Source organism: Cnephaeus nilssonii (assembly GCF_951640355.1).
Source record: "Cnephaeus nilssonii genome assembly, chromosome: 16".
Lineage (NCBI taxonomy): Eukaryota > Metazoa > Chordata > Mammalia > Chiroptera > Vespertilionidae > Cnephaeus > Cnephaeus nilssonii.
Window position 1 is genome coordinate 46,771,607 of NC_137087.1, and position 18,118 is coordinate 46,789,724.

At 40.0% G+C, this 18,118-nt stretch overlaps 1 protein-coding gene across 1 annotated transcript in view; it reads right to left on the reverse strand.

The window, feature by feature from the left end:
• Nucleotides 1–440: 440 nt before the first annotated feature.
• Nucleotides 441–18,118, reverse strand: part of CFAP43 (cilia and flagella associated protein 43) — a gene marked incomplete at its 3' end in the record, with an annotated part of 88,472 nt that continues 70,794 nt past the window's right edge. Inside the window, exons 28-38 of the mRNA XM_079794031.1 lie at nt 17,894–18,013; nt 14,554–14,661; nt 12,538–12,624; nt 11,614–11,702; nt 9,753–9,966; nt 8,091–8,203; nt 6,278–6,437; nt 5,220–5,384; nt 2,039–2,119; nt 803–956; nt 441–607 (exon numbers count right to left, since the gene is read on the reverse strand). Of these exons, the coding sequence (XP_079650157.1) occupies nt 441–607; nt 803–956; nt 2,039–2,119; nt 5,220–5,384; nt 6,278–6,437; nt 8,091–8,203; nt 9,753–9,966; nt 11,614–11,702; nt 12,538–12,624; nt 14,554–14,661; nt 17,894–18,013 (1,458 nt within the window). The remainder of the gene's footprint in view (nt 608–802; nt 957–2,038; nt 2,120–5,219; nt 5,385–6,277; nt 6,438–8,090; nt 8,204–9,752; nt 9,967–11,613; nt 11,703–12,537; nt 12,625–14,553; nt 14,662–17,893; nt 18,014–18,118) is intronic.

Consider the following 18,118-nt stretch of genomic DNA (forward strand, 5'->3'; position numbering starts at 1 on the left):
AAATGCTTATTGAGGAAAACTTAGGAAACATAGAAAAGTATAAAAATCACCCATAGTTTCATCATAACTTCAGGTAATTCATAAAATTAGAAATGTCACTTGTGGCTAAAAATAACTTCCTGTTGTATTTAGGACTTTCTATGCTATCACTGTGAAAATAATTTTTGATAAATTTGAAATGAAATAAAATAGCTCTTGAATACTGAGTAAAAATCTTGTTCATTCTTGAAAACAATAATTCATAATATTCTATATATTTATGTATGCATGACAAACATTTTTATAATTATTAAGGCTAAAATTAAATAATTTGCTATTAAACTATGCAACTGAGAAGAGGCTCCACTTAAATTTCCTGATATGAAAGAACAAAAAATCATTTAATCAAATTAAATTATTTTTAAATGATTGATTTGGTCTTGTGTTTCCCACCAGTATTTTTACATTTGAATAAGAGCAGGATATGTTTTCAGCCTTAATCTTTCAACTTCAGCTTGCAGTACTAAAATCTGTTCAGCTTGTTCTTTTGAAATATGTGTTAACTTTTGTTGTTCCATCATGTTTTCATATTGTCCTTTGGCAATTTTTTCAAAAGTCAGTTGAGACCCTATCCCAAAAATGAAGAAGAAAAAAAATTAGTTGGGTTATTTTCTATACTTTCAAATATAATAATAGCATACAGAATCAATTAAAAACGTAGAAGGAATGCTGGTAGCTTTATAACAACTGTACAGATTTCAGGAACACTGGTTACTTTTAAAAAATAAAACCTACAGTTGAGTAAAGACATAAAAAAGCTTACCCATGGCATTAGAGATGTCTTTTCTCTCTGAGACAGCCACCAATTCTTCTTGTAAATTGCAGCTTAGACTATAATTTGCTACATCTTTTTGATTGCTGACCTTTCCCAGTTTCTTTAGTAGTTTTTTACGGTTTTCCACGTTCTTTTTATGGGTCTGAAATTTTTGTTCCCATGAAGATCCACAAAAATAATTTTGAAAAAATATATTTTATAAAGACATTATTCTTAAAATTTATTAGCATCATTAAGATATCATCTGGTCACCATATATTTAGTGCTTAAAATAATGCCTGAACATAGTAGGTACTTAAATTATTTGTTGAAAGAAGGAATTGTACACTACCACATTTTAGAAGATCTTGTATATTCTTAAGAATGAGATAAGATTAAAACATGTAGACTTGAGATTACTTTGTTTTCATTTTCTACTAGAGGCCTGGTGCAAGAAATTTGTGCACAGGAGTGGGGAGTCCCTCAGCCCGGCCTGCACCCTCTTACAATCCGGGACCTCTTGGGGGATGTCCAACTGCTGGTTTAGGCCCAATTTCACAGGGATAGGGCCTAAACCGGCAGTCAGACATCCCTCTTGCAATCCGGGACTGCTGGCTCCTAACTGCTCGCCTGCCTGTCTGCCTGATTGCCCCTAACCCCTCTGTCTGCCTGCCTGATCGCCCCCAACCCCTCTGCCTGCCTGCCTGATTGCCTCCAACTGCTCGCCTGCCTGCCTGCCTCATTGTCCTTAACCACCTCTGCCTGCCTGCCTCATTGCCCCTAACCCCTCTGCCTCAGCCCCTGCCACTGTGGCTTCCTCCGGAAGGACGTCCAGAAGGTCATTCGGCTGTCCAGTCTAATTAGCTTATTATACTTTTATTATTATAGATGTGCTGCACAATCAAAACAGCATTTGTTAGGCAGTTATGAAAAGTACCTTTATAATGCCAAGAAAAGTCTATCAACATTTCTATTATACAAATCATAAACTAATGTGAAACAGAAAATTCATGTACACTCAGATATGTCCCAACGGGTTAATTCTAATATTAAAAGAAGTGCTTCGTTTATCAGACTTGTTATGGTTGCAAAGACACTATTCAAGGACCTCTACTAACATTCTGATATCAGTAAGGGACCTCAATTCTGTTAGGTTTTGTTTGAATTCATGATTTGGAACACTATTACTTTGTTCAAATGATCACGACTGTTGGCATTATAATGATCAATATCTTTGAGACTTACCTTATCTATAACAGCAATAGTTTGCTCCATTATTCCAATCTGAATGGCAACCAGAGTCTCATAGTTTGGTTCACTTAGGTACTTTGAGAGAAGAAAAAAAAACCTCACAATAAACATAAGAACATTTTCCCCTATTTCTTTCAATAGATAACTTTAAGAAGATTATCTTAGTTTTAGAAGTTATTATTTTCATAAAAATTATACATCTAAGTTAAGTCACTCAACTTTTGTGCTATAATATTTACTTGTATTTAGTCACTGAAATGCTCACCTATACACTAATGATTACAAATGCCTAGAGTTGTTTTCTCATTCATTCTTCAAGTCACTAAATATTATCTTATTTGAGTCCCACATTAACTGTGTTCTCGTTATAAACACCGAGGGAAATACAAAGATAAATAACATGACCTACCATTGAGATAAAGAGAACATGCAGACTTGATTAGTTGCCAAGAAATATATAAAATTACTGCAAATTCAAAGATTGAGTTGGGATGTGGTTTCGCTGGACTTGGGGAAATCAAAAGGCTTCATGGAAGATGTGGCATTTAAGCTAGACTTTGAAAAATAGACTTGGAATGTGAAAATAATGAGGAAAGATATTCTAGGGAGAAGAACTGGTAATAAGCAAAGGCACAGAGATAGAATCCTAGATAACAGTAATCAGTTTGGTTTGAGAATACTGACCTATGATAGGATCTTGGAATGAATTTGAAAAGTAAGGTTGAATGATACTGAACATCACCTAAGGATTTCATAATTCATTTGCCAGGTAAGAAGTGGCAGTTGAAATATGTTTGAGCAGAATATGAATATCAACCTGACAGTAGTATATAGTATAGATTAGATAAGAGAAAGAGTCAAGGTCAAGAGACCAGTTAGGAGATTATTATAAAATACCTAGTCTAAATCATTGAAAAGGAAGTTGTGAGCTAGGGTAAAGGCAGTGGGGATAGATAATGAAGGAATACATAAATAAACTAGGCAATACATGGAAGGCAAGGCAAAGAGGGTAATCAAAGATGACTACAACTTTAAGCCTGAGTGAGTGACTAAAAACACACCACAGAAGCAATTTAAGAAGAGTTGCTATTGGGAGGTGTGAAATAAAGAAATAGAGTTTGAGGGAGGTCAGGGCCAGAGAGCTTGGATTGGAATTGGAATTGAACTGGAAACCAGAGAGCTTGGATTAGTCTTTTAAAAGTAATAAATGAACCGGGTCCGGGCGAGGCCCTGGGCCCCTGGATCCGGGTGAGCCTGGCCCCGGGTCCGGGCGAGGCCCTGGGCCCCTGGATCCGGGTGAGCCTGGGTCCCGGGTCCGGGCGAGGCCCTGGGCCCCTGGATCCGGGTGAGCCTGGGTCCCGGGTCCGGGCGAGGCCCTGGGCCCCTGGATCCGGGTGAGCCTGGGTCCCGGGTCCGGGGGAGGCCCTGGGCCCCTGGATCCGGGTGAGCCTGGGTCCCGGGTCCGGGCGAGGCCCTGGGCCCTTGTATCCGGGTGAGCCTGGGTCCCGGGTTCGGGCGAGGCCCTGGGCCCCTGGATCCGGGTGAGCCTGGCCCCGGGTCCGGGGGATGCCCTGGGCCCCTGGATCCGGGTGAGCCTGGGTCCCGGGTCCGGGCGAGGCCCTGGGCCCCTGGATCCGGGTGAGCCTGGCCCTGGGTCCGGGCGAGGCCCTGGGCCCCTGGATCCGAGTGAGCCTGGGTCCCGGGTCCGGGCGAGGCCCTGGGCCCCTGGATCCGGGTGAGCCTGGGCCCCGGGTCCGGGCGAGGCCCTGGGCCCCTGGATCCGGGTGAGCCTGGGCCCCGGGTCCGGGTGAGGCCGTGGGCCCCTGGATCCGGGTGAGCCTGGCCCCGGGTCCGGGTGAGGCCGTGGGCCCCTGGATCCGGGTGAGACTGGGTCCCTGGTCCGGGTGAGGCCGTGGGCCCCTGGATCCGGGTGAGGCCACGCGACCCTGGGTCTGGGAGAGGCCACGCGCCCCTGGGTCCGGGTGAGGCCATGCGCCCCTGGGTCCGGATGAAGCTGAATCCTGGGTCTGGGCGAGGCTGTGTGCCCCTAGATCCGAGTGAGACTGGATCCCGGGTCCGGGTGAGGCCGTGGGCCCCTGGATCCGGGTGAAGCCGTGCCCCTGGATCCGGCCGAGACCAAACCAGAGGGAGTCGGTCCTGCATTACCACCATTTGTCCACCATCCAGAGCTGAGGGGTCAGTGCCGACATGTACTCATAAGGAACTGGTGGACATTGATATTGGGTCTCAAAAGAACTGTTGGACCAGAAAGAAACTCACTACAGACTGATTCGTTTGCCTGTCAGCATAACTATTATTGCTCGTCGCACATTCAATTCTTATAAGTATATCTCTAGTGACACATGATTTCACTCATCTAGGGGAAATGATGAACAACATAGACTGATGAACAAGAACAGAACCAGAAACAAGGAGGCATCGATCGGACTATCGGGCCTCAGAGGGAGGATAGGGGAGGGTGGGGGGAGGGGGGAGAGATCAACCAAAGGTCTTGTGTGCATGCATATGAGCCTAACCAATGCTTAAGTTCAACAGAGGGTTGGGGCATCCATGGGGAGGGGGGTGGGATGGGAATGGGGGGATGAGGACAAATATATGACACCTTAATCAATAAAGAAATTTAAAAAAAAAAAAAAAAAAAAAAAAAAAAAAAATAAAAGTAATAAATGAAGTTAGAAAAACAGAGTCCATCAAAGGAGAGGGCATGGAAAGAAACACAAGCAGAGCTAAGGGCAGAGTCTTAAAAAAATAGGTATATTCAAGAGTTAGAAGCAAAAGAGAAATCAGTAAAAGGGGCAAAGTGGTTTGACATGTTGAAAGCAAAGAAGGAGAAAACGGGGATGATAAAAGCTACAGAAATGGGCAATCAAGAGAGTCAAATGCTATAGAGAGTTGAAGGATGTTGATGACTGGGAAAGTGACCACTGGATTTGACAAGTAGGAAATCCTCAGTGAACTACAAGATAGAGCTGTACAACAGAATGGATCACAAAGAACCCAAGGCAGTAAATGTAAATTACTGGAAGGAAAGACAGATTTTGTAGACACACTATGAAATACTTCTGGCTTCGAATATGCTTTATATCACTGAGGCTTTTTATTAAGAACTGGTTGAATGAAATTAAAATTATATAGTGGGGCAGGGAGAGCTTACCTTTTGACGTTCTCTTGAAAAAAACAGCATCTGAATATCCCAAGCCCTCTGATTTAGATCCTCCATTTCCATCTCCATTTTCTTATGTTCCCACTCAATCTGAAATATTCCTTTGTGGATATCTTTACTTTCCATCATGCTAGCAACTTTCTTATGCCCTTGAGTCTTAAAAAAAAGGTATATTCCGATATTCATATAATATGATTTTGCACAAATAGAGAGTATTTGAAGCTGTATTCTATAATTGGAAAACATGGATCACAGAAATAATTGTGTCTGTTTAAAAATATAGAAAATATTAAAAAATTACTTCTTGGGCAAAATCTGATCCCTATAAAGCATGGTAGTTACTAAACAGAAGGAATTATAGGATAAATTTGAATGATATAGCCGATTTATATGCCAATGCTTAGATAGGCCAATCACCAATCTCCCAATCTGTATGCATTTGTAGCCTGGTTCTCTGACCTGCTTCCTGATGCAATAGATAAATTGTTGAAAACCAAGATTAAGAAAAAGTCTCAAAGGCAGACACATTACATTGAGGGGAACAAATATATTTTTTTTAATGTAGTATGTAACATGTCAAAAACTTTGTAAGCTAGAGAAAATAAACACCTTTGTCATAAAAACGGAAGAATAAAAAGTATCCTATATAATAAAAAGCTAATATGCAAATTGACTGAATAGCGGAATGACCGGTCGCTATGATGTGCACTGACCACCAGGGGGGCAGACGCTCAGTGCACTCCCACAGGGGGAGCTCCACTCAGCCAGAAGCCAGGCTTACGGCTGGCGAGCACAGCAGTGGTGGCAGGAGCCTCTCCCGCATCCACAGCAGCGCTAAGGATGTCCACCAGCCAGCGTAGGCCTGCTCCCCGCAGAGAGCGTGCCTAAGCCATCAGTCGGACATTCCCTGAGGGACTGCAAGAGGGCACAGGCTGGGCTGAGGGACTCTGAGTGCATGAATTTCGTGCACTGGGCCTCTAGTTTAATATAAAATACTAAAAAATAAAAATAGGTAATATGTTGTTTTCTCTTTTAAAAATAATAATTACCCGAATCACGGCATTCAGGTCTTCAATGATGGTCTTGTTGATGAGAATGGCGTCAGCATACTCCAGCAATAACTGGAAATTCTCCAGTTCTACTTGTCCTTGTTTAAGGAGAATTTGGATGGTCAAATTCAACTGGAATTTCACTTTCTCTTCCTGTAATCTAAATTGAAAAAGACTTCAAAGTAAGTAGTTATAATGTATTTATATTTCAAATTTCACCTATTATCTGAGAATATCCAAACTTAAATGTCCTTCAGCTGAAGGAAAACATGCTGGAAATTAATGTGGAAAATATATTCCCAATAATGAGCTTTCCCAGAGGTCTCCATGATACCTCTTCTTATTAATATGGATCACACTTGGGCTGCTCAAAGAATGGTAGGGACAGAAATATATTCATTAAGTTTCACTTTATGATTATAAAAGATTAATATAATTGTGATCATAAGTTGAAGAAAATAGAAATGCTACCAAATAATAAATCTATTGATGTTTTGACTATATATTGACTTCTGATGATATATTAACATGTTTAATCTATCTGCTACTTATCAAATCCATTTCTAGGTAACTCATATTTCTCCTTATAACCTAGATCTTAAAATGACATGTCAATATGGCTGTAAATATAGCCAAAAGTAAAGCAAGGACAAAGCTCTATCCCCACACTCAGCAAAATACAACAAGTTCCCCTAATGAAAAAGATATTAGCTGATTAGGTGACTAAATGGAAAATTCTTAAATATCTGCTTAATTTTCCACACAGTTGTTTGTGTGGCTTGAGCCCAAAATTAGTGATCAGCAAAAACTAATTCTTTGTGTTTTTTTTGTGGAAGGAGATGAAAAAATACTAAAATTTTTCCAAAAGTTACCTATCCTATCTAATAAAAGAGTAATATGCAAATTGACCATCACTCCAACACACAAGATAGCTGCCCCCATGTGGTTAAAGATGGCTATCCCCATGTGGACACAAGATGGCCAGCAGGGGAGGACAGTTGGAAGGGACCAGGCCTGCAAAGGAGGGCAGTTGGGGGCGATCAAGCCTGCAGGGGAGGGCAGTTAGGGGTGACCAGGCCAGCAGAGGAGGGAAGATGGGGGCGACCAGGCCTGAAGGGAAGGGCAGTTGCAGGGGACCCAGGCCTGCAGGGGAGAGCAGTTGGGAGGAACCAGGCCTGCAGGGGAGGGCAGTTAGGGGTGACCAGGCCTGCATGGGAGGGCAATTAGGGGTGACCAGGCCTGCAGGGGAGGGCAGTTAGGGGTGACCAGGCCTGCAGGGGAGGGCAGTTAGGGGCAATCAGGCTGGCAGGGGAGCAGTTAGGCATCAATCAGGCTGGCAGGGGAGTGGTTAGGGGGTGATCAGGCTGGCAGGCAGAAGCGGTTAGGGGCAATCAGGAAGGCAAGCAGCTGGGAGCCAGCAGTCCTGGATTGTGAGAGGGATGTCCGATTGCCTGTTTAGACCCGATCCTATCAGTATTAGGCCTAAATGGGCAGTCGGACATCCCTCGAGGGGTCCCAGATTGGAGAGGGTGCAGGCTGGGCTGAGGGACACACCACCCCATGCATGAATTTCATGCACTGGGCCTCTAGTTTGTTATAAAGCAATGGAACATGTTGGCAAGTTCCATTCTGAAATAAGGTGTGATGTAACAAAATGCACTTTTTCAGAGAAATTATGAAACTCAAGGAGATAGATAAGTCTCTGCCAGCTGTAAGCCAATGAGCAAGGCATTCTTCCCCCAGGATAACAGAAGCTAACTTAGCCCTAGCTTAGACTTTGAATAAATGAACATGAATGAAAGGTTGGATTTACAGAATGAGTTCATGGGACACTTTTTCAATTTCCTCTTGCACCTTCTCATCCTCATCAACTCTCTTCCGGAGGAAAGCCATCATTTCCACTAAACCAGCTGCTTTCTGCTTTACCTGAAGAAACCAAGCCACAAACATCTTAGAACATATGGAGCTTTAGAAACAAAAGCAAACAAAAATTTAAAGAATTGTAGAAAACAGACATCTTTTAACTTTGTTACAAAACCATAACAAACCCATCTTTCTAAGAGATTAATAAAAAATTAAATCCCTGTAATAAGTAATAATACAAGACTTCTAAAACTGCCCTAACTTGTTTGGCTCAGTGGATAGAGCATCGGGCTGCGGACCCAAGGGTCCAGGGTTCGATTCCGGTCAAGGGCATGTACCTTGGTTGCGGGCACATACCCAGTAGGGAGTGTGCAGGAGGCAGCTGATCGATGTTTCTCTCTCATCGATGTTTCTAACTCTCTGACCCTCTCCCTTCCTCTCTGTAAAAAATCAGTAAAATATATTTTAAAAAATATTTCTAAAACTTATATGGTATACCCCATGAATAATTTGAAAAGTATCAAATATTACTCTTGCTGAAAATCAAATATGCAAGCAATAGAATTTTTCTTATATCTTATTTTAACATTTGTTCTCATCACCTTAGGTAAAATGATAAAATCATAGATACTTTATAAAAATAGGCCAACCTGTGGCACTGAATTTAGGGAATTTGGGGGAGGGGAGGAAGGAGGTGGTCAAGAAGCAACAAGAGGAAGGATTCTCTTTCCAATTAAACACACTCTCAACTTTTTACCCTTTGCTACATTTTATATTTTATTGACTTCAGAGAGGAAGGGAGAGGGAGAGAGAGAAACATCAATGATGAGAGACAATCATTGATAGGCTGCTTCCTGCATGCTCCAAACTGGGGATTGAGCCCATAACCCAGGCATATGCCCTGACTGGGAATGGAACTGTGACCTCCTGGTTAATAGGTCAGCGCTCAATCACTGAGCACACTGGCTGGGTTACATTTAAAAAAATATTCTAGCAAAACTATAAAGTTGTTTCTGGTGAAATATAATTCTAATCTATGCAAAAAGAGGTAAGGACTACTCAAGATCAAGGCAGAGAGGAGAAGGGAAGTTATGTTTATAACTGTGGTATCCAAGAGAAATATAATATGAGCCATAAATGCAAGCCACATATGTAATTTTAAATTTTGTAGTAGCCACATTATAAAAAGTGCAATTAAACAGGTAAAATTAATTTTACTAATATATTTTATTTAACACAATATATCCAAAATATTAACATTTCAACCTGTAATAAATATAAAAATATTGAGACATTTACTATTATTTTTTCATTATTTTAAGTTTTCTAAATCTGTCTGTATTTTTCACCTACAGCATGTCTCAATTAGGACTAGCCATATTTATTTCAAGTAAACAATAACTACATGCAGTGTGGGTCTACACAGGTACCTATACTTAGCCCTCAGTAACTATGGTTAATATTTTATTTCATTATTATTCTTATTAATATTACTATACTACCCTAGCAAGAAAACCTAAACAATTAGATTTTTCTGGGAGTACTGACCACCATAACCTATATATTTTATATTAGTGCACTAAATGAAAGGAAATAAAATGTTGTTATATACTTTTTGTTCGTTTTCCACTTTCATTCGTCTGGTCACACAGAAATGATTCCAGACCAAGGGGTCCACGCCTTCTGGCATGTTATTAATATTGTCCAAGTCATCCATGGCTTTCATTAACTGAGCAAGGGCATCTTTATTCAATTTCCCAGATCCTGGTCGTTCTCCAAAAGGCACAAGAGTGGCCGATTCTGAGTGCGTTTTCGGTTTGTGAATCCTGGTATTATCAATAAAAGCCCATCAACCTTTCACATTCTCACACATACAAAAAAAAAAATCAATGTTAAATAATATGATCCTTAGCATAGGTATGACACTGCATGACACTTTCCTTTGGCACTTAAAGTCAGATTATTCCAAAGAGAAAAGCACCCTCTTTGACCTGTTTCCATATTCTCTGGATCCCAGACATGACCTTGGCTAAACTATAGATGTTCCCTAACTGTTGTCAGCACTGGCAAATTTACCTGGATCACAGAATGTCTCCCTTCTTGAAGCAGAGATAAAGAGTGGCCGGGACAAGCAAAATCCATAGGAGTTCATTACCAATGAACCAACTTTACAAGAAATGTTAAATGGTCTTCTTTAAGCAGTAAAGGAAAGGTCATAACCAGAAATAAGAAAATATGAGAATTGAAAAAATACACCCTTCTTGGTATTTTAAGCTGGCAGGTGAAGGCCCAGGAGAAGGGTGGGTGTTCCCTTGTCCTGTGCCATGTCCTCTGCAGGTATCCTTTTTGCAGGTGAGTAGCTTAGACTATGTTTCGATACGTACACAACTCGAGAAGAGCCTCTTTTATCGACATTAATAGATTAGTTTTGTTCCCCTGGGCTGTGGCTGGGAAGGGAGTTCACTATCAAATGCTTTACAACACACCATGACGTGAATATTGTTATTCTGTTTCTCTAGATGAGGGAAGCGAGGCTCTATTGGTTCCAGGTCACAGGACAGATCTGATGGTCAAGTTAGGATTTAAGGCTAATTCTGTTTGGCAATAAAACTTATACTATTCCCACTGCTGCCTCCCAATATATGAGAGCTTTCGCTACTTTCTTCACAAGGCTCATTATAACGCATTACTTTAAAAATAGGGAAATCAAGATATGAAGCATGTTCTAAATTGAGGTCTTCAGGTTGCATGTAACCCATCAAAGGTGAGAGAATGAGTTTGTATCTCAGACACAAATGAGCCTATACCTTTGTGACAAACTCCTGATTTCTAGATTACATTAGAAAATTATGGAAATATGAATTTGTAAAAATTTGGAAATATGCAGGAATGTAATTCTAATGATACTCTCAGTATAAAAATCAAATATTTTAAAACTCTTCTGATAATGGTTATAGTCAAGAATTTGTACTGGCATTTTTTGAACTTTGTCTTAAACACAATCACATGAGATGTTCTGAGAAAAAGTGATTTGTGGTCAAATAAGTTTGGAACACACTGCTTACTCCATTTTTTGTATTTGGAGATCCAAAGGCCAAAAACAAGTCTTGAGAAGTTCTTGTAAAGAAAACTGTTTAACGTTTTTGTTTTTTTAAACCAGTGTTTTCCCCAAACTTATTTTGTCCTGGAAGCCTTTTACATGTAGTTCCAATTAATACCACAAGGGACTCTATGTTTACCTAGGTAACTATTTTTACATAACAAAAAGAAATGATTATTCTTCATTACTAACCTTAAGATATAAGAATAATCTTTTAAAAAACAGAATTATATTAAGACACTTGAACATTTTCACATAAAAGATGTTAGACTGAATATTTCCATCTAATTGTGAGGAAAAGTTGAAATCTGATAACATTCCTATTTATTTAGAGACTTTTCCTCAGAAACATGATAGCAAAGGAGATACAAACCTGGGTCGGCGTTTAAAAAGTTTGTAGAGCATATCCACCTGATGACTGGGGGCTTCAGAAAATTCCTTTTTAAAGCTGCGATCCATAACCTAAGCACAAACAGATCATTGCAGGATTGCAATTGTTTTAGAAACATTTTATTTGTTGGCAATAGAGGGTTATCATCACTTTGATTTTTAAATCCATGAAAACTTAGTTTATAAAGTAGACTTGTTAGGGAGTGACCACTTACTGTACAAGGATTTCTCCAAGATTTATTTTTAATACGAAGCACATCAGTGAATTAAAAATATTATTTCATATAAGAGGTCCTAGAACTGAAGTTTTACAAAAATATTTACCTGTAAAACATGCAAAATCTATTCCATTCCATTCCATTCCATTCCATTCCATTCCATTCCATTCCATCCCATTCCTATTCCATTCTTCTTCTTTTTTCTTTAATTGACTGACTGCCTCCCACATGTGCCCCAACCAGGGCCAGCAGCGAACCCACTACCCTTCAGTCCTTGGGCCTACGCTCTAACAGTTGAGGAACACTGGAAAGGGCTATTTCATCCTTCTTTATATACTTTTCTATCCCATTATTTTCGATTAAAAAACTGCTGACCATAATCTACCAAATTGATATCATAACCAACTAATGGGGCCTGCAACCTGAAGTTTGAAAAGCTCCAAAGTCTAGATGACCTCTCTCATTTTTGTGCAAGAGAAAGCTTAAACCAGAGATGTTTACACACATTTATTTTACACAGTGATTTTCAGAAATATACAAAGGTATAGAATGGAATTAACTCATAACTGGGAATTTTAGTAGGAGAAGGATCTATGAGGAAATTAAATTGTATTCCTTTTAATCTTCTCTTAAGTCCAGGCATCAGCAACTCTACTGCATTGGTAAGTGGGTAAGACTATGGCTCTCACCTTGTCTTCTGCCAGTAAGTTGTCATAGTGCTCCTTGTACAAATCAAGGTCATCTTTAGCTTTCTGGATGGCCTCTGTAGTCTGGCTCTATAATAACATTAGGAATAGCCAGTTGTAACTGAATATTCTTCAGAATAAACAAAAATATTTGAGGTACTAAAAAGAACAAGGAATTTCTAGTACAAGATAAATGTGCCAGTGACATATCCATTGCAGATAACATTTAAAAAATTGTTTTTATTGATTTCAGAGAGAGGAAGGGAGAGGGAGAGAGAGGTAGAAACATCAATGATAAGAGAAAATAATTGATTGGCTGCCTCCTACTGGGGATTGAGCCTGCAACCCAGGCATGTGTCCTGACTGAGAATCTAACCTCAACCTCCTGGTTCATAGGTCAATACTCAACCACTAAGCCACACCAGCTGGGCTGCAGATAACATTTATAGAAAAAGTAAACCAACTGGAGACTTTAAAGAAACAAACATCTAATCACCTGTTTCTGAGGATAGCTAGCTCTGTATGTGCGTGTGGAAGAGACTACAGAGCATGCTACATTCTCGGCAGGGCAGTATGGATGATAAAATCTCACAGGCTTGGGAGTCTCCTAGAGCTGGGTTCTGAGAGACTGAATATACACAGTAAAAGGACAACGGCCAGACGAAATATAAAAATAGAACTCTTACTCTTAACCTCTATAGCAATTGGCCGCAAACTGTCAAGACTTGAAAAATAACTTTTTTAATATTTGTCACCATCTCTAACTTAGGACCAACCAGAGAAAGCCAATATACTCCCCAAACCAATCACATAGGCTGCCGAATTTCTAAATAACTTCCTCTCCCCAACCCCCACCCCATTTCCTCATGCCAATAACATCAGAGTAGAGGGCACCTGAAGCCCTCTCTGTTTTTCATTATAAAACTTTCCCATCCCTCTGCCTGCCTTTGAATGTCTGCCAAACACAAATGATGGTGGCTGGTTCCCTCACTATATCAAGCTCTGAATAAATAGTCTGCTTATTCTCATTTAGATGGTCTTCACTTATTTCCATAGTTCCAGTTCCTGCCATATTATGTACTAGTGGGTGACTTAGGCATGTTACCAGTCTCTCTGAGATGCTCTCCACATCTGTGAGGAACGCCAATACCCTGCAGGGTTGCTATGAGTAGGGTTCTATGTAGAAGGTGCTTTGCATATGCTGCTTAACAGACTCTTAGCAAAGAGTAAGTACATATGTCATATATGATACTTTAAATCATCCATATTCATAACTTATCTTTTATTAATATTACCAATAAAGGCTGACATATTTAGAAAATTATGTGACAAGCATTTTTCTTTCATTGTCTCTTTAATGAAACATATCTATCCATGCTCCTATTTATTAGATAAAGTTTTATAGAATATGACAGCTTTTTAATTCTATAATCTAACCCAATGCTTATATTAGTAAAACGTAGGGTGCCATATGGTCCAGAGAGAACAACATTCCCTAGTGAAGAGCTTGCAAATAGCTTAAAAGGCTGTATGTCTTATCCAAGGCCCCATAGCCAGTCAGTGATTAAAATCAGGTCTTTTCAACCATGAAGCTATATGGCCTCATTTTATAAACCATTCTAGAGGCCCAATGCATGAAATTCATGCAAGAGTAGGCCTTTCTTCCCACAGCTGCCAGCACGGCTTCCCTCTGGCACCTGGGACCCGGGCTTCCCTCGCAGCCCTGCCTTCATCCTGAAGGCTGTCTGGAAGGACGTCCGGTCTAATTAGAATATTATACTTTTATTATTATAGATGTCACATGAAAGGTAAATGGTTCTTTTGACTAAATGACTGCAAATGAAGAATCACGTAACTTTCACCTGACCCTGGAGCAAAGTCCCAGACAGGGCGCCATGGAATGCACACAGCTGAGTAGGAATATGGGAGGAAGGAAGGGTCTAGGCATGTGTGCTCTTGTTACAAAAGGAGCATGTCTATCCAAAAATGCTGTACTCAGGTATCAGATACTATACTTACTTTCTCCTCCTGCTTCTTTAAAAGATAGTTGTTTAGAAATGTTTCTCTGGTGCTTAATTCTTCATCCAACAGCAAAGAAAAGAGAAGGTTACTTATTTTCAATTCCTCCTGTGGAAATATTTAAAAAGGGGAGGGGAGAATGATCAATAGTACTATTTAAGAAAGAATTTTTTATCTGTAATACTTTCAACAATAAAGATTTTAAAGTAATAATAATAAAGGATTATTCTACTTAGGGCCAAAGACTTGGCACTCATCAATCAAGTTTTTGACATAGAAGAAAGATAAATCTTTTCTAAGAAAATGGGGATATAAACTGTTACAATAACTACTCAGTTGTTTTACACTTTTCATCTTTTCAATATAAGGTAAAACATATATACAGAAAAAAATATATCAAACAAACATGGAGTTTAATGTATTATTATTAAGGCAGATACCCTTGTAGTCACTGTCCACTTCAAGAACCAGAACTTTGCCCTTCCATGTGTCCCAGCATAGCCTCCACCCCAATGATAACCACTGTCAGGACTCAGAGTAATCACTTTCTTGTGTTTCCTTAGAGTTTTATTACCCAAGTATGTTTGTCCAAGTACAATAGTATAACTTGTGTATTAAAAAAGGTCACATTTTTAAAGTTTTTTAATACTCCACAGATTCCTTTCCATCCCTTTCTTTTCCTTACATATATCTGTAGTTATCACCTAGTCTACATTTTACCAGTTGTATATTTATGGTGACTTTATCAGGGTCCTTCATCCCATGTATTTCCTGAAAATTGGCAGCTGGATCAGAGGTCTGATGAGACCCATATTTTATCCCTTTGGCAAGACCTGTGGTTGGCAAACTGCGGCTCGCAAGCCACATGCGGCTCTTTGGCCCCTTGAGTGTGGCTCTTCCACAAAATACCACGGCCTGGGCGAGTCTATTTTGAAGAAGTGGCATTAGAAGAAGTTTACGTTTAAAAAATTTGGCTCTCAAAAGAAATTTCAATCGTTGTACTGTTGATATTTGGCTCTGTTGACTAATGAGTTTGCTGACCACTGGGCAAGACTGTAGGAGATACTGTGTTCTTTTAAAAGGAGACATCTAATACCAGTTGTCTTTCTTTTTGTGATGTTATCAGCTATCAATGCTCAATGCTCAGGTCCATTAATCCGTTGAGAGTTGCAAAATGGTAATATTCTATTTCTATTATTCCTTTTTTTAACTTACTAATTGAAATCTATAGTAATAAAAGGGTAACATGCTAATTAGATCGGACATCCTTCTAGACGTCATGCCGGATATCCTTCCTGACAAAGCCGAAGCTGGGGCCGGAGGGAAGCCGGTGCCGGTGCCGGGAGCCGGGGGAAGGAAGGCCTACTCTTGCACGAATTTTCATGCATTGGGCCTTTAGTTATTTTATAAAGAGAGGTTTCTCCTTCTCTGCTTTTTTGTTACAGTACATATAGAAAGGTAGAATAAATACTTGATGCTTTCTCTTTACCAGTTTATTTATATAATGAATTGGTTGTTATCTTCTGAAAGTGAACCATTAGCATTTTTTACTTTTTAAAATATCACAAATTTATAAATTTAAACAAATTTGATGGGTTTCAGTTTGTTGCAATTATTATCATTGTTGAATCTTAAATTGTTCCCTTTAGGAGAGCTTTTAAAGTTGGTTCCTGAGTCCTTTTGATATTACTTAGTAGTCTGTGATAGTTTTCTCATTATCTTGTACGAAAGATATTAAAGCATATCTTTTTAAAATAACAGCTTTAGCCGAAACCGGTTTGGCTCAGTGGATAGAGCGTCGGCCTGCGGACTCAAGGGTCCCAGGTTCGATTCCAGTCAAGGGCATGTACCTTGGTTGCGGGCACATCCCCAGTATGGGGTGTGCATTTCCCATTTCTCTCCACCTCCCCCACCCTGCCTACCTCCCAGAGGCCTCCCTGCCTCACCCCCAAGGCAACTACTAATTAACTTTCTGTCTCTATGGATTTGCCTATTCTGGACATTTCATATAAATGGGATTATTCACTATGTGGTCTTGGGTATATGGTTTCTTTCACTTAGCACGTTTTCAAGGTTCATCCATGTCATAGCATGCACTAACATTCTATTATATGGATAAACCATATTTTATTTACCCATTACAATTGTTGGACATTTGGATTATTTTTACTTTTTGGCCATTATGACTAATGCTGCTCTTATGACTAATGCTGGGATATTCATTTCCAGTCTTCCCCCACCCAACTACCATATAATACACTTCCTTCCTGCCAGGCCAGTCATTGTGTTCTATCTATGGCCATGTCTGCTGAGGAGTGACGCCTCTCCCATGGCTACAGGTCTTGCTGGGCCCTGGTTCCAGCTTCCTTCCCTTGCCTCTTTAGCTGTAGGGATGATACTGGTTTCCCATTGTTTCTAGTCCCTGTGTGTTTCACCATTCCTTGCTGTTTCCCTTGCCTATACCTCAGTAAAGAGTCCATGCATTAAACTCTCTTAAATAAAACCTTTTTTGGTATATTATTCCTGTTGGGCTGCTAAGGATACAGATTGCTTCCTCAAGGTTCCTTTAACTACCCTCATCTTTTTTGGTTGGTCCCCTTGCTTTGGTGAGAAACATCTTCCAGCAGCTCCCTGAAAATGGGTGCATGTAAACTTTTGAGACTTTGCATTTCTCAAAATATTCTTCTTCTTCTCTTACACTCAGTTGATAGCTTGGCAAGGCATAAAATCCAATGTTAGGAATAATTTTCCCTCAGAATTTAAAGGCTCCACTTCTTGGTCTTCTTGCTTCTCTAGTCAATGCATGCTTCATTTATATTCTTACTGCTGAATCAAATTAAGCCAGATTTTTCATTTGATCTTGTGTGCATGTAGATTATTCATTTATTTAACATATACTAGATAAACCCAGCCCTTTGCTAGTTGTTGGAGATACAGGGATGAACAGGACGGACTCATGGAGACAGTGTTGGGAGCATTAAAACGTAACCTCACAAAAACTAAAATTTAGTTGTAATAAATGATTCAAAGCAAAAGAACAAAGTATATAATAGGAAGATCTAATGTAGTTTGAGAAATTGGCTTTTAAGCTGGAACCTGACAGTTAAATAGATATAGGCCAGGATGCAAAGAAGTTGGCAGAGAATATTACTAGTAGAGTTGGGAGGAAGGACAAAAGGCACCACAGGAGGCAGGTGGCACAGATGAGGCTAGAGTGGGAGCCAGGGCCAGAGCCCCCAGGACCTTGGTGCCAGAAGGGATGTTGGTCAATATCCCAGGAACACTGAAAGGACCTGGAAACCCATTTTTTAAAAAGGAATATAAGGAATCTTTTATTTACCTGGTTGACAACCATTTCTGCCTTCACTCTCCTTTCAAAGAGTCTTTTCAAATATTCATCAAAATTCTGTGTGCTTTCTTGAATTGAGTTTTGAAGTTTCTTCAATTCTGCTTCTAAGGACTGAAAGAAAGGAAGTCAACAGCAAAATTAACGTTTAGGGACTTCAAATGCCCTAGGAGGTGGTGTTCACATTTTGCCACAGGGAGAGGCAGGTGGCAGGCAAGT